Here is a 24052-nt window from a genome sequence, read left to right as displayed (position 1 = left end):
TTTCCAGCAGGTATGAGTATCAGATATGAAGAAGTTCTTTCCATAAAACCATTGAGAATTTGACACTGCTACACTAAGCTTCCCATCACAATGAAACCAATTTTAAATACAACAACATAGGCATATAAATACATACAAATAAATAAAAGCCAAAATAAAATAAAAGAATGTGTTCATTGCACAGACTTGTTTTTCCTGAGGAGATCCGAAAAACATATTCTGGTTTCTCTGTCCTATCCCCCTAATCCTCTTATTAGTAGACATTCTCTCCACAGCTACTTCATTATGCTTCATTTCTGAAATCCACATCAGTAGCATTCAGTACATTTTAGCAGCAAGGTTACATGTAACAGTACATCTTTTTATCCCACTTGGTAAAAATCTTTAGAAAATGTACATAAACACATGTTGAAGGCAGTCTGAAGACAAGAGGGTCGTTTGTTTATATACTCTACGTGTAAGAAATATTTTAACATTTTCAACTTTCTGATAGTATTGGGCATTTCTGATCACTTCAGCTTTCAGCTTTCCAAAATACTACTTGTTACTTTCTTGCACGGTCTTATCTGATCTAGAAACTTATTTCTCCTTCTGAATCCTAACCACATGCCATCAATACAGTTATAAATTAAAAAAACACTACTAAAATTATTTGAAGTAAAAGTGAGGTAACTTCTGACCTACTCTTGATAGTTTGGCATGGGTATGTCTGTAATCAATACTTGCTTATCATATGTGCACAACTTGTCATTCTAGGTCTCAAAAAAAAAAATCAAAAAAAGGACAGCACTGACCACCGTATAGGGAAGATCATTTGATTTTATACAGTGCCCTTCATTGTCCAGCTGTCCCTAAGCACTTTACAAAAGAGCAAGCCTCCTAGATGTACCAACCTACAGGCAAATACAGCGGCTGTTCTGCACTCTACAAGAGCTCACCTCGAACCAGAGTAATCTCATACCGAGGAGCTGCAGATGAACCCAAGACACCAAGGAAATATTTACTCTATTTAAAAAAAAAAAAGCTATTATATCTGTAGGTATAATGCTGCATGTACTTAGAATTCTAAAGTATAAAATAAAGTATGGAAAATCAGTACTGTACATGTATGTTGTATGTAATGTATCTCTTGACTTAAAAAAAAAAGGCAGTCCTTAATATCTGAACTTTATGTTGCATTTTTCATATCACACCTAAACTCTGTGTATAAAACAATGCAAAAGTCTATGTAGACAGAAGAACTCCATCTACCCATAAGTGCTGAGGCCCAAACTCAGATTTCCCAAGCGACTGGTGCTTATACACTGGACAATATTCTAGAGAAAAGCCTCTAAACCAGGAAAATCAACTCCTACAAATCAAAGAAACATTCCCAAAGGTGAAAGCTTTCTTAATAATAACTTATTCTTTGTATGGAAAAGTTCATCCTCTACAGCAAGTCACAGATTAACTTTTTCAGTTCTTTATCCTCCATTTCCATCATGTATCAGCAATATCAACCTTTTGTTTCAGTCATCACACGAAGCAGACAACACTCACCTTTTGTCTCAGTAACAAGCTGGATAAACCCATCTACATTATCATTTCCTCTCTACCTAACAGCTGGCTTTTTTTTGGTTTTGTTCTAAATGAACACTCTGGGTACAGACAGGTCAGATATAATCCTGCAGTAGAAAAAGCGGCAGATATTTTTACTGTGAAAGCACAAAGCTCAGTTCTATATGTTCTATTAATCTTGTCTCACTGAATGAGGAACTATTGAAAGCCTCCAGGCATACACAATTCTAAAAATGTAAGCTTTCCATAAGGAAAGTCCTTCCTGTGTGATGAAACACACAACTTATCAAAACAGGATGGAGTACAGAGAGCACACGTGCATCCTTACTTCAATTGTTATGGAATTAGCCCTTCCTAGTTGAATTACTCTTTGGAGTGAAATTGTAATTGTTTTTTTAAAGCAAGTAGCTCTGCTCATAACCCTATGAAGCATGCAGAGACAACTGGGCACAAAAGTGAGTACAACTCGGGAAACAGGGCACAGTCGCATATCAAAGAACATGGTAAACTGCTAAGCCTATTACATAAAGACTATTGTCTACTTGAAAAGGATTACAGTCAGGGTGGCCAGACAAGCCCTAAAAATACATATTAACACAGCCTTCTATGCACCTGATGGCTGGATTATTCCAGAATCTGGAGAATAGGGCTGAAGACGTCTTATGTTCTATCTCATTTGATACTACACTTCATGAGTGGGTAAAAGCAATTCTGGAGTTCTGACACTCAGAAACAAACAAGCAAGCAAGTCCTCTTCCCTTTGCTCCACCCTGCACAAAAACAGACATAGAAAGGAAATATTCGTTTTATAATGTCACTGTTTATTTACATGAGAGAAAGTTTACACAAGTTGAAAAGTTGCTTCAACAGGAACCCAACAATTACTGCTTTTGCCTGTCTTCAAAAAAAGGGATGACTTTTAAGATTTGATGATGCAGCTTCAGAACACTTTGACGATCACTTGGGAAAAAAGTACCAGGAATCAACTAAAAAAAAAAAAAACAACCCACACATGAAGAATGACATTAGTTCTATACAACAAGCCAGGCACAAACACTTAAAAAATGCAACATTCTGCCCTTTCAGCTATCTCCCCTCCCATAACAATGCTTCTGAGTGAGCTCTGTCCCCAGCCTATGTAAAGCAGAGCCTCAAAATAGTATCTGTTCACTTTAACAGTTTGGCTGAAACAATCCTACAAGTTACAACATTGATGTGACCATCCCTGGAAAACATCAAAGATGAGACAGATTACGTTCAATTGTCTGTCAGAGGTCTGAGATGCAATACTTCAATAAATAAATGCTATTTATTGGCATGCCATATAAGGGCAAATGGAATGCAGCTTGCTTTCCCATGACACGGACTACACAGATGTTACTTCGCAAACAATCTGGAACTCAACTCATGACTAAGTTTCTCTTAGTGTTTCTGTAACTGCCTGCATCTCAAAAAGCACATATGTCTTCTCTATAGTCCCTGCCAGTAGAAAAATAACTTCTTTTTAAGTAGTTAACAAAAATGAAAATGTAGGATGCATTCTTATTTTTGATGAGAAACACATGTTCTGTTAACATGAAAAACAGTCATAACAGTGAAAGAGAGAATTTTGTCTTTAGAACTTACAGTTGAAAATTAAGTATGTTTATGTCACTTTTAAGAAAAGGGGCTGTTTATTTGATTAGTTAGCTACTATGAGGAATGACAAAAAACTAAGGCAAAGGAACCTTTCTCCTTTAAAAAGGATGTCATGGATTTGTCTTCCATGATCAGTGACAGAAAAATTTAGTCTTCTCATCTTGTTACGTGGACTACACTTTCACTCATACTAAAAAGTAATCTCCCACAAACCATCCATGAATTTCTGCCTATGTTCTATTTAAAAAGGGACAGGCATTACAGTCTGACAGAATATAACTATTATCATTCTCATGTGCACAAAACCACCTTTTCCAATACAACAGTTTTTATGTCAATTTTTAAAGCAAACGATTACAGAAATTGCATGGCATTTGGGGAAAAACATACCATCTGGGGAAACAGAATCTCCATTCATGGGCACTGGTGCCTAAAAAGAAAAAAAAAAACTAAACAAAAAACCACTAAAGCCAACATATACATGTTCAGTTACAGTTTCACAGGTAGCACCCAAACTCAAAGCTATTTTACTGCTGAAATCAAGAGGTATTAATAAAAACAGTACTTTCTGTTGCCCCCAGAGGACAACTCTCTACCTTACAAACTGTCCCTTTCCCCCCCCCCCCCCCCCCTTTTGTTTCCCCCCCATAACTACTTTACAAATTTCCTGGTTGCTCATAATGACAAAACAAACACACTAATAATGAGTGACAGATTAACATTTTACCTAATGCAAAGGGGATTTTCCTACTGTATTGTCTTTGAGGATACCAGGATTTGCTGTTTACATACAAAAGAGTAAAAATGCCTTTCCAATTACATTACTGTACATGTTTCAATATAAAGGTATGCATATGAATAGATATACACGTGGAGTTTACATTACATATATGCAAACATATAAAAAACATTAAAAAATGTATAATTAAACTCTTTTACAGCCACATTTTGACAGAGTAGGATTCAGTTCTGTGGACAGTGACAAACCATTTTAAAATGCAAGTCTCTAAGTCCAGGTTCATTTCAACTACATCACTATTCAATTGCAGTATTACACAGCATGTCTTGCCCTATTACTTAAAGGACAAAATTAAAGCCAGTTTTAACACCAGCTGGAAGCAACCTGCCTCACAACAGGGATACTAGTTACTCGCATAGCAACAATCCTCCACTGCTCTTCTGTCACCTCCTCACAGACAGACAAGTCTTCCAACTGACATAACTAATGGGAAAGAAGCAGAGAGCATCTCAGCACAAGGAATCCTACCATGCTCACTCGCACACACAAATCAAGTGCAAAAACCACGTGGATGTTGCCCTTTGCCGTGACACAAGCCCACCCTAACTACACTTACCCAAGCGGATAATCCCAGCAGTGATCACTTTGGTGAACCATGCAAAAAAGAAATAACCTCAAAGGGAGGGCTCACAGCTGTTTGAAGCTTCAGGAGAACAAAGCTGCACAGTGACCACTCATGTCTTCCACACCAACAGGTGGAACTTCCTGCCACCACTTAACAGCACGTGAAGACATTAATGAAAACTTTAGAGTATCCTGCAGGCAGGCAAACCGGCCCAAAAGCCACACAGCCAGGCTTAGCACAGTGCAGCACTCAGACTGAGCTACACTGGTGTGAAATTCTCTTGCCAGTCTGCCCATGTCCAAGCAGGCATGGAGCTCAGTCCACTGAAGAGCAGGTCAAAGCCTGTGAGGAGGGAAGGGAAAAACAGTATTCTTTTTCCCCACTTTACCCAGAATAATTAGCTGCGCAGGGGTGTTATGTGAGTGGTCTGAAAGGATGTACCACTATGACAAATGTAATCCAGGTCATAGAATAGTTTGATTTGTAAGGGACCTTTAAAGGTCATCTTGTCCAACCCCCCTGCAACGAGAAGGGACATCTTCAACTAGATCAGGTTGCTCAGAGCCCCCTCCAACCTGACCTGAAATGTTTCCAGGGATGGGGCATCTACCACCTCTCTGGGCAACCTGTTCCAGTGTTTCACCACCCTCATTGTAAAAAATTTCTTCCCTTTTATCTAGTCTGGATCTACCTTCTTTCAATTTAAAACCATTATCCCTTGTCCTATTGCTACAGGCCATATTAAAATGTTTGCCCTCATCTTTCTTACAGGCCCTCTTTAAGAGCTGAAAGGCCACAATAAGGTCTCCCAGGAGCCTTCTCTTCTCCAGACTGAACAACCCCAACTCTCAGTCTGTCCTCATAAGAGAGGTGCTCCAGCCCTCTGATCATCTTCGTGACCCTCCTCTGGACCCACTCCAACAGGTCCACATCTTTCCTGTGCGGAGGGCTCCAGAGCTGGACGCAGTACTCCAGGTGGGGTCTCACCAGAGCGGAGTAGAGGGGCAGAATCACCTCCCTCGACCTGCTGGCCACACTTCTTTTGATGCAGCCCAGGATACGGTTAGCTTTCTGGGTTGTGAGCACACACTGCCAGCTCATGTCCAGCTTTTCATCTACCAGCACCCCCAAATCCTCCTCAGGGCTGCTCTCAATCCCTTCATCCCCCAGCCTGTATTGATACCAGCGGTTGTGCCGACCCAGGTGCAGGACCTTGCACTTGGCCTTGTTGAACCTCATCAAGTTCAGATGAACCCACTTCTTGAGTTTGTCCAGGTCCTTCTGGATGGCATCCCATCCCTCAGGCGTGTAAGCACACCAGTCCAGTTGGTGTCATCTGCAAAGCTGCTGAGGGTGCACTCAATCCCAACTGTCTATGTCATTGATGAAGATATTAAGCAGTAGTGGTCCCAGTACAGACCTCTGAGGGACACAACTTGTCACCAATCTTCATTTGGACACTGAGCTATTGACCACTACTCTCTGGATGCGAGCACCCAACCAATTCCTTATCCACTGAACAGTCCATTCATCCATCCATCCATTCATCCATTTCTCTTCAATTTAGAGAGAAGGATGTTGTGGAGGACACGGTCAAAGGCCTTACAGAAGTCCAGGTAGACAACATCCATAGCGCTTCCCTTGTCCACTGATAGAGTCACTTCATCATAGAAGGCCACTAGGTTGGTCAGGCAAGACTTGCCCTTGGTGAAGCCACACTGGCTGCCTTGAATCATCTCCCTGTCCTCCATGTGCCTTAGCATAGCTTCAAGGAAGATCTGTTCCGTGATCTTCCCAGGCACAGAGGTGAGACTGACAGGTCAGTAGTTCCCAGGGTCCTACTTTCTACCTTTTTGAAAAATGGGTGCAATGTTTACCTTTTTCCAGTCACCGGGGACTTCACCTGACTGCCATGACTTTTCACAAATCAGGGAGACTAGCTTGGAGATTACATCAGCCAATTCCCTCAGGACTCTGGGATGCATCTTGTCAGGTCGCACAGACTTCTGTATGTCCAGGTTCCTCAGGCAGTCACAAACCTGATCTTTTGCAACAGGAGGGACCTTCCTTCCCCAGTCCCTGCCTTTCAGTCCATCCATGAAAGTGGTGTGGGAACAGAGGTTGCCAGTGAAGACTGAAGCAAAAAAGTTGTTGAGTACCTCAACCTCCTCCTTGTCTGTTGTTACCAGTTTGCCAGTTGTGTTCATCGGTGGGCTACACTATCTTTGACCTTCCTTTTCTGGCCAACATACGTACAGAAGCCCTTACTATTCTTTGCGTCCCTTGCCAGGTTCAGCTCCAGCCTTCCTGACCCCATCCCTGTACTCTTCCCAGGATACCTGCCCCCACTTCCACTGCCTGTGCATTTCCTTCTTGCCCTTTGACCAGCAGGTCTTGACTCATCCACGCCAATCTCTTGCCATGCTTTCCTCATTTCTTACACCTGGTGATCGAGAGCTCTTACACTCTATGGAAAGCATCTTCCAGACCTTAACCCCAGACCATCCTCTCTTTCCAATAAAACCAAAGCTTTATGTCATAAGGCAAGGAGAACCAGTGGTGACCAGGTATAAAAAGGTGTCTGCCACTTCTGGGATAATTGCTCCGAAAATCTGAGATAAGGACTCAGCACTTTCCCACCAGGAATAGATCAAAAACTCATCTCACTGAACCAGGACTCTCTTCACTACACAATACTTCCATTCGGCACGCTGTTTAAAAAAACTAAACAAATTAATAAAATAATTTTAAAAAACACACACACCCCCCAAAAAAATACCCCAAACAAATAAAAAAATACCCAGAGCAAAATCCCCACCAATCTTTTGTTTCATAACTGTCCACTGAACAGAAAATTCTGCTTCGAAGTCCCAAATGGAAACGTCCTTATTGAAAACAGAGGGAGAAAGGCAGGTAACAGATTTTCCTGCTTAGATCTGAATTATTTGAAACACGTTATTAAGTATACAGATTCAAATTTTGTTGGAGATTTTTTAAATTATCAGGAAAAGCCAAATATTTTCCCCTGTAAGATATTATTTTGCATTTTATCATGCAAGAGAGACGTAATCTAGCAAAGCCTTCCTAGTTCACGTTCAAGTACAAGGGAAGGATTATGTGATAAGTCTAAGAAATACTGCTCTACTAACTAAATATAGATTGTCTTGGAGATTTTCCAATTTGCAAAGTCCTCAGCAGCTTTTTCACAGAGCAAGTGAACAAGCAGTTCTTAGGATTAATGTTAAACAAAGGTTTGGCTGTCCTGGTCAGTTTTACAGATGGCAACACTTCAAAGCCTGAAATAAACAGTACATCTTAGCACTAACACATTCAGATACAAAGTTGTGTTCCTCCTGGGTTTAGTTTTCCACCTATACTAACACTGGAGCTGAGAAAGACATGAAACAATTTTCAGAGGCTAGAGAACACTAGAAATTTTCACCACCTAGTGTTAAAACTCAACTGAGTTTGCAGTTGCACGGGGCTGGTGTAATTTTGGCTGGTGCAATTTTGGCTGGTGCCAACGTTCAGTATGTGTTCCCATATGCCTCTTTGTGTGTTCCCATATGTCTCTTTGGGATTGACTGGACATGGCAGCTTCACCAGCTGTAGAATCATTCTTAGTTTGCCATCAGGAGAGATGACAGCACACATGCCCACCGTCTATAACTCACTAGAGTGGAAATTCCCCAACACAGACAAGCAATTCTAGTCCAACATCTGTAAAATAATGAAAGGTCAAATAATAGCACAATAAATCAACAGGGGTATACTGGGAACTACCCAATCAAAATCTATATGAAATTTTGATTAGTGCACAATTTGGTAAGCATTTGGAAAGATTTGTTTGTTTTCCATTTGGTTCTTAGTTACAGTTCTCTGGCTGACCACACAATTGGTTCACAACAACAATACTGAGCATTGCCTTTTGTTTTATGTTTGTTTGGGGGTTGTTTTGGTTTGTTTTGTTTTTTTCTTGAAATCTCAATATATCTGATTTAAGGCAATTATCATCCACTCAAAAACTCCATAATTGGAGTCTGACCCAGGAAACAGAATTGTAGGGAACCAGCTCTCAATGCACAAGTAGCTCAGAAATTTTGCAGTAGCTAAAATACATTTCTCACTACACTTGCATAAAAAAAATCTCTACCTCAGCTTTCATTCCTCTGGTTTTACCCAGAAGTTAATAAATGGACATAAATTAGGAGAAAGTGTGTCTGCTTTTAGTTTAAAAAAAAAACACACAAGACACACAAACAAAAAAAACCCCAGACAGACAGACACAGGCAGCTTTCATTTAAAATTACCACAGCCATTGAAATTCTGCAGCCAACACTCACGTACTCTCACTTCAGTTTGAAAGAGATGAATGCCTGACAACCAAAGTGGGCAGTGTAGTGTACTAGACAAAAAGATACCTGCTTAAAATGTGCAAGTCAACCTCCCTGCTTATATTTAGAGTTTTATTGTCCACCGTTCATATTTCAAGAGCATTTCACTTTTCTTAGTTATTGTAGATTGGAAACTGCATGCAGTATGAACAGTATTTAAAGTTGTATTGTGTCTTTTCCCCGTCTGAAAAGTACCAAGAGACAGTATAGCCTACAGAGACACAATAAATATACTTAGACTGAACTGAAACAGTATGATGGAAAGGAATATGTGATGACAACTTCAGAAAATGGTATAACTTAAAGAAAATAATGTGAGGCACAAAAAAGCCAGGAAGTGATAACATTTGATAGGTGGCAAGTGCTCATAATAAAAGAGACATTAAATTTTTATACAAGGTACCTATTTTATGAACTGATTTTACTAACCTCCCCCCCCCAAAAAAACAAGAAAAATTTTGATTTGTTATTAAGAGACAAAATAACGGATACTGCTGATTTAAACAGATAATTATTTACTCTACGTGCTTAGAAATACAAACAGCACAGAACACAAACGAAAATTTTCTTTTGCAGATTTGTCACCATCCAAATACATTTGAACTTGACATTCTAGTTGCATTTAAACACTCACTAAAAGTTATTGTACATTTGAAAGTAAGGGAGGTAAAGATTTGCTTATAGCTGTGACTGACATGTCTAAAAACATATTTGAATTCTAAAATGAGTTTTTCTTTCATTTAGAACTTACAGTCCGATTAATCAACATTCACAAGTGCAACCATAAAGGTACTCTTGAAGAAGTGCTGAAAGCAAGAGACCTGAATAGGAAAACCAGTTAGGTTTGACACTTCTTTATGACAAACCAACTTTTCATTGCAACAGACAGTTTTATTTGCTTGTGACAAACACCACCCAGGACAACGCATTGTTAGTAGAAACTCTGTTGGAATGTTAACTGCACAGACGGTGGATGGCATCTCCTTTGACACCTGAACTTGCATAATTGCTGTGACTACTGGGGCAAAACACTGGCTGCCCAGGCAGTCATGCACATGTGCATAGTATCTGCCACACTCATGTGGTCATGAGCACAGGCTCAATCACAGAATATGTTAAAAAAAAAAAAGTAATACTTGAGGGTACTTTTCTCCATATAATTTCTGGTAACTTTGCTTAATTTCTGGCATCCAAACTAGCATATTTTAAAATGGAAGAAATTATCCTCCACTAGCATTTGCACATGAAAGCATCAGACCTGCAGGACATTTTTCTTGCCTGAACCTGCATGTTTTAATTTTATGTTAATTTTCAGAATATGACAGGCATTCTTTAAGAAACATTCAAAAAAGCATCCCCCTCTCCTACAGCAATGCATTTAATTATGCAAGTAGACAAACAAAGGATCCCTTTAGTGATTAGGGACTACAGTCAGCTAGTCAATGAGTTCTAACACTGGGTGGTAACTCATGGCAACAGGGGAGACAGAGAAGACAGCAGGCTAGATACAAATAGCAGTCCATCTTGCTATTCAGGATCAGAAGAAACAGCACTGCAGAGGGAGGGGGGGAAAAAAAAAAAAACAACAACAAAAAACCCCACAGCAGAACAGTAATGAAACTGCCAAAAAGCACAACTGGACCACTGCAATGAAAGGTTTATATTATAATGCTTACATTTCACCCACAACCTTCGTGCTCTTCCTTTTACTTCATGTCCTAAATTTTTGTTTAAGGACCATCTCAGTTAAGCTACTTTATTTCAGTTTTGGAGCTCTGAATCTTCTTTTCCTATTAATTGCTTTTAAAAAAGGGTGGGGGGAAAAAAGTAAATATTATCCTTACCGACTGCACAATCGATCGGGCATCCTCCTCACTGCAACAAAATGGGCTGCCACTCACCAGAACATTTGTGCTGAAAAATAAAATTAAAAACACGTTTTATCAATCAGTGGAAAAGAGAGACGCACAATTAAGTACCTATGGAAAAAAACACCTTCACGTACAGAGCTCAGAAATGTGTATCTACAAGAAATGATGAAGTCAAAAACACAAAATAACCAGTAATGCTAAAAGGGACGGGGGTGTGGAGGGATGTTCTTTGTTTCTTTGGTTGGAGGGGTTTTTTAGGCTATACGTTCTATATTAATGCAAACAACGCTCACACCCAGTGCTTCTGGATGCTAACTTGGGTGCAGTTCAGAGGACCACAGTTAAGAAACTATATCCTCCCAAAAAAGTCAGGGGAGATAAACTGGCACTTCCTGAGGTAGTCGAAGAACACCTAGATGGCTAGCACAGATGGTGTGAATATCCCTCCCTCCCCAACCTCCCATCTCTTGTGCCTTGAAGGTTGGCCAGATTCTGTAGCAGGTCACTCTTCATTTGCAGTAACCTGCCTGCAGTATCTATGAAGGAGGAGGAAAAAACAGGTCAAAATTCTGCTCTGACACAAAGCAGCAGATACCTGTACTGCTTCCAGAGAACAGACAAACTCTGGGACCAAATACTTAGCAGAAACGTTTCCCTACGAATATATATCTTTTCACACCAAAAGTGAGTTTGGTCATGAGTTTTTAAAGTCCTACACAGTAAACGGCAAGAAGTTCAATTCCTCAAAGCAAGACTGCAATTTTAATTATTTTTTAATTTCATCAACATGAAGCTCCAAGTGCCTGTGAAATCATTAAGACCAAAATTTGAGTACTATAGAACAGTACTCTTGCCATGCTGAAGCAGAACCTGTCCAACTGCTAAGGCAGTTCAATCAGCTTCAAGAAAGAAAAAGACACATTTTCCCAAGAAAGAGGAAGACAGCAGTGAGTATCTTCGCACAGCTTCCCCCACAGCCTTTGCCCTCCGGTTTAGCTAATGGCAATCTACAGCCCTTTGGAAAGCACGAGGCAAAGATACCTGCCTGCTCTTCAGGGCCTCTGGTGCCAGAACTGCCAATGCAAAGCAGTCCAGAGAGCTTAATAAAGTCTATTTTAATTTAGATCAGGCCAAAGGCCAGTAAAGAATTTACTACTGAGAGAATTCAGTTCTCTCATTTCCAGAGAACTAAAAAAAAAAAAAAAAAATGTAATGCTAAGCTGCAAAAGAATTCTGCACCACAGCAATGCAGCACGGAATGATGGAATACACAGTGACAAGAGGATTTGCACGGGATACTGAGATTTTCCCAAAATGATTCCAAACACACACAGTGGGGCCATTTCTCAAAAGTTAATCTATGCCACTTTTTATATGATCAATGTATTTTTGGCACCACTTACCATTAAATCATTGTCATACAAGGTGCAATTAGTCAATCATAGTCTATTATCAATTAATTATCAATCAAAACCATGAGAATTCCTTTTATCTCAAATTGAAAAAACCTAAGCAGCTCAGGCACCGCTGCCACATGTTGAATACCACCAGTACTAGCACAATACAAAGAGAAAAAGATGTGACTGGATACTTACCACTTAATAGTACCTCCATCAGCTTTTTTATGAAGCAAAGCTTTCCAGTATTCATGGGTGGATTTAATAATTTCAACAGCAAAATCCTAGTTTACATCAAGGAAAAGTTTTATGATTTAAAATGTTATTAAACAGAAAAGAAGCCACAGAACTAGTTTATTAAAACATACCGTTTCATGTGTTTTTTAAGGGGCCTCCTTTGAGGCCTCATTAAATTTCTGGAAAATATAACACCCTTTTTTATGAAAAGAAACAAACTTCATTATCTGTCAAATACACTGGCGACACATACAGGACTTTCCCTCAGTCCACAGCCAGAAAACACGAAGGCTGCACAAAAAAAAGTGAAATCAGCACTAGATGCTAAGCAGACACCTACAGCTGTAGAAAACTGTACCAGGTCCTAAATGGGACAAAGTGTATGAGCTATGACTCCTCTGTTACACGTGCACATCAGGGTCAGAGTTAAGGTTTACCCTCTAGTGGCAAAATTTACATTTACTTCATTAATTGCCCAATCATATACTTAAGCATTTGCAACAACGTAACATGTCAGCTGCTTAACATTTTTTGTTTGTTTAAAACAAAAGTAATATCGGGGGCAGCAGGGTGGATGAAAAAGCTTAGAAAAAAAATAAAGTAAAATAAGCCCTCAGTGTCCAGATGATGATATCTGAACTGGCTTGCAAAAAGCTGCCAACAGAACATTCACATTTCCTAACAAGGAGTGACTTGGCAAAATGCCACTGGAACATTGTGAACTTCACCAGAACTGCTGGAGCACAGCCACGGCTGCCTTGCCACATCCTGGGTCTCTAGAAATGCTTGAAAATTATTCAAGTGCTCCCAACTCAGCTATCTTGGGGCATTTAGTGCCTCAAGCCTGAACTCCAATGGCCTGACAGGGATATACCGTTAAACTCCCTCTACAGAGCAACAACTCCGCTTTATAGAGCAGGAAAATCTCTAAGAGCAGTTCCTGAGAAAACAGGGACGAGATCAGGTTATCGAGCCTTACAACTCTACATTTGATTGATTTAAAAGACAGCTTTAGCGCAGAGAGGAGTCAGGGCACCTCTTTAACCAGACAAAACACGTAAAGTTGCCTGTGCTGGTTAGAAGGCATTTTATAACTTTGATAGCAAGGCTGCAAGGCTGAACTAGCTGACATGTGGACATCATTCATTAGGAACCTGTGATTCTTTGCCAAAAAACAGTCTACAGAGACCGTGCAATCCACTATTCGCAAAGCACTTTTACTCAAATCACACCCAATTTCCTCTGGAAAAATCCTGGCATCTTCTTCAGTGAGGTCTATTCCCAGGCCTACTCTCCTTTCAAACACTAGCCATTTTTACTGTAGATAGTTTAAAACCATTCATTTTTTCTCAAAAAGGGAAAAATTTTTTCAGCCGTCAAGCCAAAGCCAGCTCAAGTATTTTTACATAGAATTAACGGGAAAAAGTATACCTTGAGCAAATACCAAATATGAAAAAGACTGCAACCTATTGCCTGTCTCAAGCTGCATAGCCTTAAAAAAAAAAAGTCGGGAAAATGTATCAATCAGGACTGAAAAAATACCTGAAAAGACAATTTGTTCATTCCTGACAGGAAGAATGAAAACACTGTGGGGGGAAAAAAAAAAAATAATCTACAAACATACAGATGTGTGTGTAAGTTTCATCAGGAGTTTTTTTGCAACTTCCTTTAATAAGCAATGCATTTTCCCTGATTAAAATGGAAGAAGCAAACGTTACTTATTTCTAGACTAATAAATTGTATTCAAAGATCCCTTGTACAAAAATTCTTTTTGTTAAATCTCCTCCTTTGCAATTCCAAAAATTCTAGGATGTATTAAAGAGGCCACGTGACAGTAAGATGCATCTTTAATTTTGGATTATCTTCACCTTGTCTTTAAATTCTCCATTAAAAGCAAAGTGATTTTCTGGTTTTCCATCAGGGACTTTATATAATCGGAACCAGTCAACCGTAGCCTCAAGGTAACCTGGTTTGTGCTTCTTGACATCATCAATATCTGTAGGTTTAAAAAAAAAGTCATTTTTACTCAGATTTTTTTTAACGTTCATTTTTTTAAAGTCTCATAAAGGATCTGCAAACAATTTGATTTCACTGAGCACTTTCAAAGTCATTGGGGAACTTCACTTTATTACATTAGCTGCCCGTAGTTGATACTTTATGATTTCACAACCACACTAAATAGGTAAACCAGTTGCCTCCTGCCCTTCGTTAATTAAGACCCAATGGGACAATGAATAAAAGGACTACACCTGTGACAGGAGAGGAAGAAAACTCCATATTTATGGGCTTTCATCTCAGTAGGTACCTCTTGCAATACTTGGATTATTCAGTGAGGTCATTTTTTTTTTCCTCAGCAACTGCAGGGACTACAGGCATTTTTTGATAATGAAAGAATAGCTAGTAAAAACAATTTCAACACATGGATTTTTAAACCAGCACCTCAACACAAAATACAAGCTTGACTTCTCAAAGTTATATTAAAGGCATCCCTCTGTCACATTACTTCCAAATTCAACCCATTCAATACAAGAGAGATACGTGCCAGGAGCACTAAACACTAACTCTGCTGATAACCCTGTGATATCTGCATACTTGCAGTGATAAACTAATTCTGCCTTTACCTCTGTAATCCTACCATGCAAAAATGGAACAGGACACAAAGAGGAACGCGTACCACTTCCAGGACACCCTCGGGAGACAGAGATGAGCATTGCCCAGTGGGTACAGAGAGATTAAACAGTCACACAATAATTCTGCTCGAGGGCTATACTGCTACAGCAAAGATGCAGTTCATGATCTTAAACATTTACTTCTGCTGTGCACTTCAAATTTTACCAGGTTGTCCTGGGAGACCACCATCACTCCTGTCACTTGCAATGAGGCAGTCCTATCAGCCCCCTGGCAAATTAACTCTCTGGAAATATGTTTACATGGAAAAGCCTTCAATACAATTTTAATTAGTTTTGCTACAATAAAGGATTTCATCCTTTCTGGAAGCCAAGTATCTTTTGTAGCTGTTGTAATCCTTCTCTTTCCATCTATTTCCTTCCTACAGTCACTTCTGATAGCAACAGGAGCTAACTTTTTATTGCTGTGCAGTACATGCAGTCTTCCAGCTATTTCATAACCTCACTCTGCCCAGGCCCCCTTTCATGGTGGTGTTGTTCTTTAGCGTTCTGCAAGCCACTTGCTCATTTCTCCCTTCCTGATTCCCTGGCATCTCATCCTCTCTCTTCTTCCCTCTCCATACTACTTAGCTACTTCATTCTCCTCTCCCATAGATATTGACATCTCCTGGTTGGCAGTGATTCCTGACAGGTACTCTTCTGTCTAACCAGTCCTATAAAACAGCTTTTCCAAGTTGCTTAGTCCACGGGATTGACACCTAGTCACATGCTTTCCATCTTTAAGTGCCTAAACATCTTTTTAAAACATAGTCTGTGAACCTGAACAAAGACATTCAAGTATTTCAAAGGAGAACAGTATGAGAAAGGAAAGAATCTTGTGCTACAGACCATTCAATCCTCTGTAGACCATCAAGAGAGATGATGTGGACTGAACTGTGAGATCAAACCTACGTGAGAAGATACGCTGAGTGTTCATAGGTATCTGATAGATGCCACTTCCAAATTCCACTGGATCACACACTACTCAAAGAATAAAACGTAAAACTTTGAAGAACCCCATGTAAATTTTTGCTTCTGCACGCACTTAATAGGGCTACGTGTTTATGGACTCGGAGTAAAACACATTCTGAACTTGGCTGCTGGCCATTTGCCTGTAGAAGATTAGGGAGTTTCATTGGCAGAATCCCAGAAAAAAGCAAGGGCACATAAGGCTGTGCTACAGGCAAGTCTTCTAGCCGAAATACATGTTTAAGAGTATAAGAAGCCTTTCACTGGGGTGGGTGGGTGAGATCAACCAGGAAGGAATAATTTAGAAAAGGGTGGAGGCAGGATGCTTCATTTGGGCACTAATAAAACTGCAGCTCCAATTCAAATCAGTTTCAGGGCTCCACTGTATCATCCTGTTCTCTCCAAGCAAGGGAACATTCCTCCTCCCATCCTGAGTCCTTGTCATCTCCTCCTCCTGTGAGGTTCTGAACTCAGAAGTTCTAGTACTTGTTGAAAAGACAGTATCCCCTCAAGTCTGTAAAGCAAACCAGGCTGCTGCAACAATTTCCTTGGCTCCCAATAGTGGATGAACTCCAGGTCTCCATCTCCAAATACTACTTAAATTCAGGGATACTTTCTCAGACTGCTGCTCCTTTTTTTTGGTTCCTGTTCCAGCAAACTTCTCTCCTAATGCTGTTTCTCCATTTCTCCTACTTGGTTATTTGCCTCCTATTCCCATAAAAACTGTTCATCAAAAGTCCTTTATCGTCTTGCTAACTGACACTTGGGCCCTTACCCATCTGTTGTTCCTTACTTATAGGCTTTGTTTGTATTTATTTAAAGAAGTCAAATGTTACAACAGGTTTTGGAGCAGGCTTTCATTACCTCCTTAAGATAGGGATTATCATCCTCACAGACAGAATCATGTCTCTGAATTTCACACTCTCTCTACTGGAAAATACCTTGCCTAGGTAAAATGACTACACAGAATCAGGCTACAGCATTATATAGACCCTACAGTACTGTATATTCTGGTTTTGAGGACTTAAAAGGAGGGATGGTGGTTGCTTTTATTTCCTTGGTTCCTTGCAATTTATTCTCTTTCGTCCTCATGCTTCACTTCGCTATTCTTTATAATGGGAGTTGGTAGCAAGCAGCAGGAAAAAGTGCAACAGTGCAACCAAAAAGAAAAAAAAAATTGATCCTGTTGCTGTGGAGTCAGCACATCGCACAAAATATACAGAAAACAGCAGCTACCACTTCAGTTCATTAAAAGGTGGCATAGACAAGCTTGAAAGACAGCTTGTCCTCCACTTTGAAATCCAAACAGCATCTTCAGGGTATCAGGGACAGAAGGAGAAAAATATACTCAGAAAAGAGGAAGCAAAGAAAGATCATGATAAGCAGTACAGTGATTTACTGCACTAGTACCTATAGAAGCTATCTACACATTATGATTAGAAACAACAAAATATAGTTAAATGTCTTTTCCACAGACACTGTTAGACACTTCTTTCTGACCCTGACTGCTTACCTTTCCTTAGAGCAGTGTACTAAACCTGATGGGTAAAGGGGAGTAGCAAGCGTGTACCTGACCTATGGTGGTTTCATCTCTGCAGGCAAGTCCTGAGTGACCGAGGAGAAAGGTCAGGCTCCTGCAGGTACATTATCAGCACATACCCACTGGGCTCTAGGTGGTAATTTCTGTATACTGTCTACATACAACCAACCGTAAGTCCCATTTTTCTGGGCACTAAAGTTAAGCACCAAGGGTTAAAAAGAGATGGCTAATCACATTAAGAGTTGCAGTTTAGTCTCAATAAGGAAAGTCTCCAGAGGCTGGCACAAACAACGGCTGCTAGCTCTCTGTTAAGGGAGTGAGCCAATGCAAACGCCAATCCCAATTCTATCTGGCTTTACAAAAGAGAGCAACAAAAGCATTTGTACAAAACTACCATTTTTAGTACAACAGATGCTGCTTCTTGCAAGCAAAGCTAAAACAACATGCTTGCAGCAAGCTTTCTAAACAAGGTCTGTGGGAAGAGAGGACATATGTTTTTAATAACATCTTATAAACATTTACAGGAAGCAGCAGCTACATTCCATATAAAGGCATTTGGTGTATTTTGTGCAGCATGGTGTGAGGGGGTAGGAGGGGGGCCTCAGTACAGATAATTAATTTCTTTATATTGAATGCTTACACAAATCCACAACAAAGGTTTTTAGGGCCTCTGCTGCTGCTCTGCATATAAATACACTCACATGCAAGGGTCTATAACAATATATGGTACAAAGTATGCAATATGCTTTGTTTTTGCCATTTAGGGTTTGATCACTTAAGTCAAAAAGCCAATCTTGAGTTGTACATTGGAAAAGAAGCATGGCAACATAGCACAGTTAACTATACCAGTGCCAGCAAATGGTAGCGCAACAAAGCCAGTAGACACCACCAACTGCTGTTGAATATATCCAGACATCCTTCCAGTAAGCAATAGCAAAAAACAGCCGCTAAGATTCCAGGATGGTAAATCGCCTCCAAAATGCCATCCAGCATACAAGATTTGTCCAATTTGCTCAGGGAGGGTAAGATGACCTTCTGAGAGTCAGACTCTTCATAAGCTGCTTCAAACACACTTCCTGCTTCTATTGACAGGCATTTTCAAAATCTCTTGTCCAACATGAAGATGCTGTATACATTCAGACCAAATTAGAGCACGAATTATCACTCATCCTTTCTGAGCCCAACCTTGTAAAGCACAATCAGATATATATGTGAATTCCAATATGTTAAATTCAATCCAAATTACGAGATAAGCAGACAAGCAGCCTTTCAACTCCAAGAATTTGCTGCTTCTCCTGGCTAGTATTTTATAAAAAACAAACAAAAAGCAAAAACACCATACACAAAAAAATGCAGCCCGACCTATTACATCACCAAGATCTAGGGTTTCAGTGTACAGGGAGCTTTTAGGCCCCTTCCCAGACCTGCTTGGTCTGAAGTTGCTTTGCTGGTCCGCTAATGGCCATCTGCCTAGCAACTGCCTGAGCAGAAAGACAACACAGTGGTTTTCAGGTAGCCACAAAGACAGATCATATTGAAAAAGATAAATCTGAATATGTCCAGTTTTAGTCTAAAAGAAACCTTCTCATACAGATACCTGCATCTGACATACACACAGCTTGTGTTTGGAGTGAGACTGTCCCCATGCCCACTAGTATTAAGTGCTATAACTTCAAACAGATTACCTTCCAAAGTCAGTCCAAAAAGACACTAAACCCCTGCTATTCCCACTGATGACACAATTCCCACTTGAATAGGTGCTAAGCATTGCTTATCATTCCTGGATATTGTCAATATAAACTAGAGTTTCTTATTGTTCTGTGTGAAAGACACATTTCTAGGCAGGGTTTCCAATTTAAACCAGTATTTATCAATAAATGCCTGTAGGACACTGTACAGTGGAGTATTATGAATAAACAACGAGGACTGCTCAGAAGTTGGGATTACTCAGTTTTAAGTTCTGTGAAGTCTCAGAAAAATCAACTGCACTTAGGAGAATGATCACAATCCCAGAAGGAGAATATACAGAGTACCTGGGGCGTGCTTAAAGCAGCAAGAGGAGTTAACACACTGCGTGGACTCAGGATGGGGTTTGCAAGTAATCACCGCTCTGGTGTCTCAGAATTACTTTTCCAAATGTTCATTGGGGGCTGTGCACATACTGAGCTGAAAGCAAATGTGATGATTCTCAGTCCAATTCGAAATGTTTAGCAAATGATACAAAAATGACTGGACAGACTTAAAAGGCAACACTTAGCCTCATCTTTCCCTAGGAGGCCACCACCGTAACACAGCAGCATGTCAATTCTTGAGGGAGATACCAGTTTTATCTGTAGCTGCTATCCCTTTATACTGAAATAATTAACATCTTTGGGAAGGGGGAAAAATGAGTATGAAAGGACATATTGTACTGCCTACTCCAACAGATTTGTTTGTTTTCAGACTGAAGAAGGATTGCTGTTAAACACTACAAGCTAGTCACGTTTTGTGAAAGCAGATGGGGGCTTTTTTTTTTTTCCCATCCACTGTTTCTTTCCTTTTGTAAATCCTGGACTGCAACTCCAATCCCAAAGGGAAATCATACTAAACTGGATAAATATTTCTGTCCTTCTCTGAACTGCAGAAGGAAGGATGGTTCTCCTCTTAAAGTTTTGCATCTGTTCTCTGATAAGAAAGGATGCACACAGGAATCAACTACAGGCAATGGTTTGCCAGTTTGGGGGTCTGGGGTTTTTTTTGCCTTTTTTTTAATTAACAAGGCTACAACTCTTACTCCACTCCCAAACAAACTACAGCTGCAACACAGCGGACAAATCAGTCATTACCTGAAAAAACAAAACAAAACAAAACAGAGGGTTTTCAAATAGAGCTACTTAACCCAGTTGCATAAACTGTCGCAGTTTTACCCCTACTTAGTGGACTCCTTTTAAATTCTCTCACCCACTTTTATGTTTAAACTCTCTCAGAAACTGTTAAGGAATAAAAGGTAGGAGTTAACCAGAACAATGTATAAAGTGCTAATTACTTGTCTTGTAACTGCTAATACTTACATCGCATTTCATTGCACATTATACAGAGATTTAAATTGATACTAACATTAACAGCAAACTATTACTTACTATTTCCTTAAGCTGAACTTCTTAATCTCTAACTGTCAAAGTAGTTAAAGAGTCATAAACACTACGTAGTAATTCATCTGCCCATTTTTTTTTTTTAAAATCAGCATCAACCCAAGAGTTTCCTTTTCCTCATTTCCTCTTCTCCCCTTCTTTCCCCACAAGCCAAGTATTCTCCACGTCAAAGCAACCTGCAAGAAAACTGAGAATGAAGGGCCAGTCCAGCGATATACTTACTTTGTATTCAGAAACCAGGAAAAAACCTCAATGGCCAAGAAACAAAATCCCTTAAAAAGCTACTGGATAGCCCCATTCCCACAGAAAAGCCAATCTGAGCCTTGGTACTCACTACTAACAAAGAGCAAGTTCTGATCATACATACCTGATGGTATATATGGGTTTTGATCTCATAACATTACTAACTTTTAGACAAACCTTTTCACTTAATTCTCATGACTCCCAGTGACATTGCATTTGAGGAAGTGAACTTCCATTTATCCAGAGAAAAGCTGCACTTTACCTGTGCTGTAAAAACCTAACTCCCTGCAGTTTTAATACATCTGTATCATCTTCTTAATGAACAGTCTGCAAGCAGAATTACACCTTATATGCTATTCACATAGACACACTTTAGTACTTGAATTCCATTTGGATACTAGAAGCACAGTCACAAGAAGGACAAGTCTGGACAGGATGTTTCCCCCTGCATATTTGGTCATCATCAAGGCTAATATTAGGGTGAGCTGCATTAGCAGTTTACTTTGCACATTTTCAAGCTAAAAGGTGAAACCTCATTGTTCATACTCAGCAACAAACCCCGGAAGTAACCCAGTTACAAGTGACAAAACATTGGAAATGTACAGTCCTTTTCAGAATGCAACACAATGCCTGCAAATACCTTCAACAAGGAAAACAGCAGTGTGCTACATAATCTGAGTGGGTAAATATGGGCTATTACACAGGAGATAAACCTGTAATTTTAAGAAGTCACTAAGGCAGCTGTGTTTCAGAAGTCAAAAGACTTTCTGCATGACAGGTCCTCTTGAAAATCCAAGCAAACCTTTTCAAAAGCTTGCGTGAAAGCACATATGCCCTCCTTGAAGGAAGCACCTGATTTAAACAAAACAAAACGTCTTGCCTTTCCACTGCCTGCCTCTTCTTGTCCTGGATGGCCTAAACTCAGGTACCATTCTACTGTGCAATTTGCTGACATAACTTGCATTAAGAAAGATAGAAATACTTGCCATGGATTTTCTGAGCTTCTGGGTCATCCACACCGATAGCAATTATCTTCCAATCTGTCTCTCCTTCATCAACAAGAGCTAGAACACCCAAGACCTTCACCTGAACAATCTCACCAGAAGAACGAATCTGAAATAGAACATAATCTTACAAAGATTTGGAAAATATCACACAGAATTTCTGTTTTACCTTACAAACAAAATAGTTTTAGTACACTTTTGACCAGCAGCTAAAAGAATTGCAAGATAGATTCTGTAATCCCAGTACACATCTATTTAAGATCACTAGCCTTTCTCCCACCATTGCTATTCTTCAACCCCCAGTTCTCCAGTCATCATTTTTTTTAAGTAGACAACACAAGCTAGAAAATTTTTCCTTCTCTTCTACCCAGCTTCCCCCACACCTCCTTGATCTTCACCCCAAACTGCAAGTCAAAAGCATCCCATGCTCATTTTTTAATTTCTTTCCACCTCTTGACTCTCTACTTCCTCAACTCTTGCTCTTAATTTATCTCTTGCTGTTCCCTCGACTCCAATATACACATACAAACAAACACCCCTCCCCAGAAATATCAGCACAACTCTTGTTTGCATTTTCTTGGGAACCTTTTCCCTACCTGCTAATATTCCCTTTATAACTATTTCTGGATCCCTTCAGCTTTAGGTTCCTTTCCTTGAATAAAGCCACCTTTGCTGGGGTCACCAATTAAATTTCCCCTTACCTAAAATACCCCAAGAGACTCCTCTTCCAAACTCATCTGGTTCATAACCCCACCTTTGATATCACAGAGCTAGACCTCTACCCTATACTTACTAATGGTTTGCTGCACCTCTTTTTCATCCACCCACTCCACATCTCGTAATTCCGCAACACTGCAACAGGTTCCTGTCTTCTCCTCTAGAGAAGAGGTATCTACTTCTGTTTGCACCCGAGAAAACTCAAACCTACCTCCTTCATGGGTCTGACCTTGTAATTGTACGTACATGACGCTGGCATGCTTCCTCATCTTTCAGAAACCTATTCCTTGCTCCAGTACTGCTAACAGGGGAAACAGAAAGAAATCTTTTTCTTCCCCAGAAATCTTAATCCCCTCCTCCTTCACTCAAAACTCACCATCCAACGACAGAACTTTGGGGTGGTGCTCTCTTATTTTCCCTCTTATCCAGTACACAAACTTTACCAAATCCTCCTTTTTAAAAATCCACCATTTCCTTACCTATTCCCTCCACAAATCCTCTATTCATAATTTTGTCATCCCCTGAGACTATTAACATCTTTTCTCATTTTCCACCTGCCCTTCTCTTCCAAAAGTTGTTACTAAATTATTAAATTAACATTGATAAATTAAATTAATCCTGATAAATACAAACCTTTGAACCTATTTCACAAACGTCAATAGGATCGTTATCCCCACAACATCCTGTATTGTTGTCTGTATGGTTTGGATCTTCCCAGGTCTGTCAAAGGAAAGAAAATTCTCAGTTACTGGCTGATCTGCAATTACAATTCATCTAACCACTAAATTACTAAGATTAATAAAAACACTAGCTTTCTCAGAACAGGCTTGCTCAACGGGAAAAGTAAAAAACAAACAAATAAACAGCCAACGGACTGATGTTGAGTAACTCATCCTCATACTCAGGACAAGTAACATGAGGATTACTGAGGACATAGTAACAAAAATATTAACCGCATCCATGACTCAGACAAACTTTATCAAATTGCAGTGATTAAGGCATCAGAGGACCCTGAATATGTATTTTTCTAGTTACTAGTGGTTGTGGATTAAGCTAGGACATCCAACCATTGCATTCTTATTATACTCTTTAATTACTATGGCACTAATGTAAGTTGCTTTCAAAAACATCTAGGCTTTGAGCTAACCAAGCTTCTATATATGGATTTGTCAGCAGACAATTAGCTTTTTAAGTTTTTTAAAATTTAGATACAAAACATTTCTGAGTATTTTGAGATGTGTACATTCCCAAGAACAGTCAACAGCTTAAGACCAAAGAAGCTTCTCTAGTAGGCAAGTTCAAATTCCTGCTCTGAACTCTATAC

General features: G+C 39.7%; 1 protein-coding gene across 1 annotated transcript in view; it reads right to left on the bottom strand.

The window, feature by feature from the left end:
- Positions 1-2357: 2357 nt before the first annotated feature.
- The window catches only part of PPA2 (inorganic pyrophosphatase 2), a 38537-nt gene continuing 16842 nt past the window's right edge, over positions 2358-24052 (bottom strand). The window contains exons 6-12 of the mRNA XM_074589435.1: positions 23362-23448; positions 21994-22120; positions 14327-14454; positions 12420-12505; positions 10798-10867; positions 3586-3625; positions 2358-2543 (exon numbers count right to left, since the gene is read on the bottom strand). Of these exons, the coding sequence (XP_074445536.1) occupies positions 2515-2543; positions 3586-3625; positions 10798-10867; positions 12420-12505; positions 14327-14454; positions 21994-22120; positions 23362-23448 (567 nt within the window). The 3' untranslated portion in view covers positions 2358-2514. The remainder of the gene's footprint in view (positions 2544-3585; positions 3626-10797; positions 10868-12419; positions 12506-14326; positions 14455-21993; positions 22121-23361; positions 23449-24052) is intronic.

Source organism: Larus michahellis, chromosome 5 (assembly GCF_964199755.1).
Source record: "Larus michahellis chromosome 5, bLarMic1.1, whole genome shotgun sequence".
NCBI classification, from domain to species: Eukaryota; Metazoa; Chordata; class Aves; order Charadriiformes; family Laridae; genus Larus; species Larus michahellis.
This window is presented reverse-complemented; position numbering and strand designations above follow the sequence as displayed.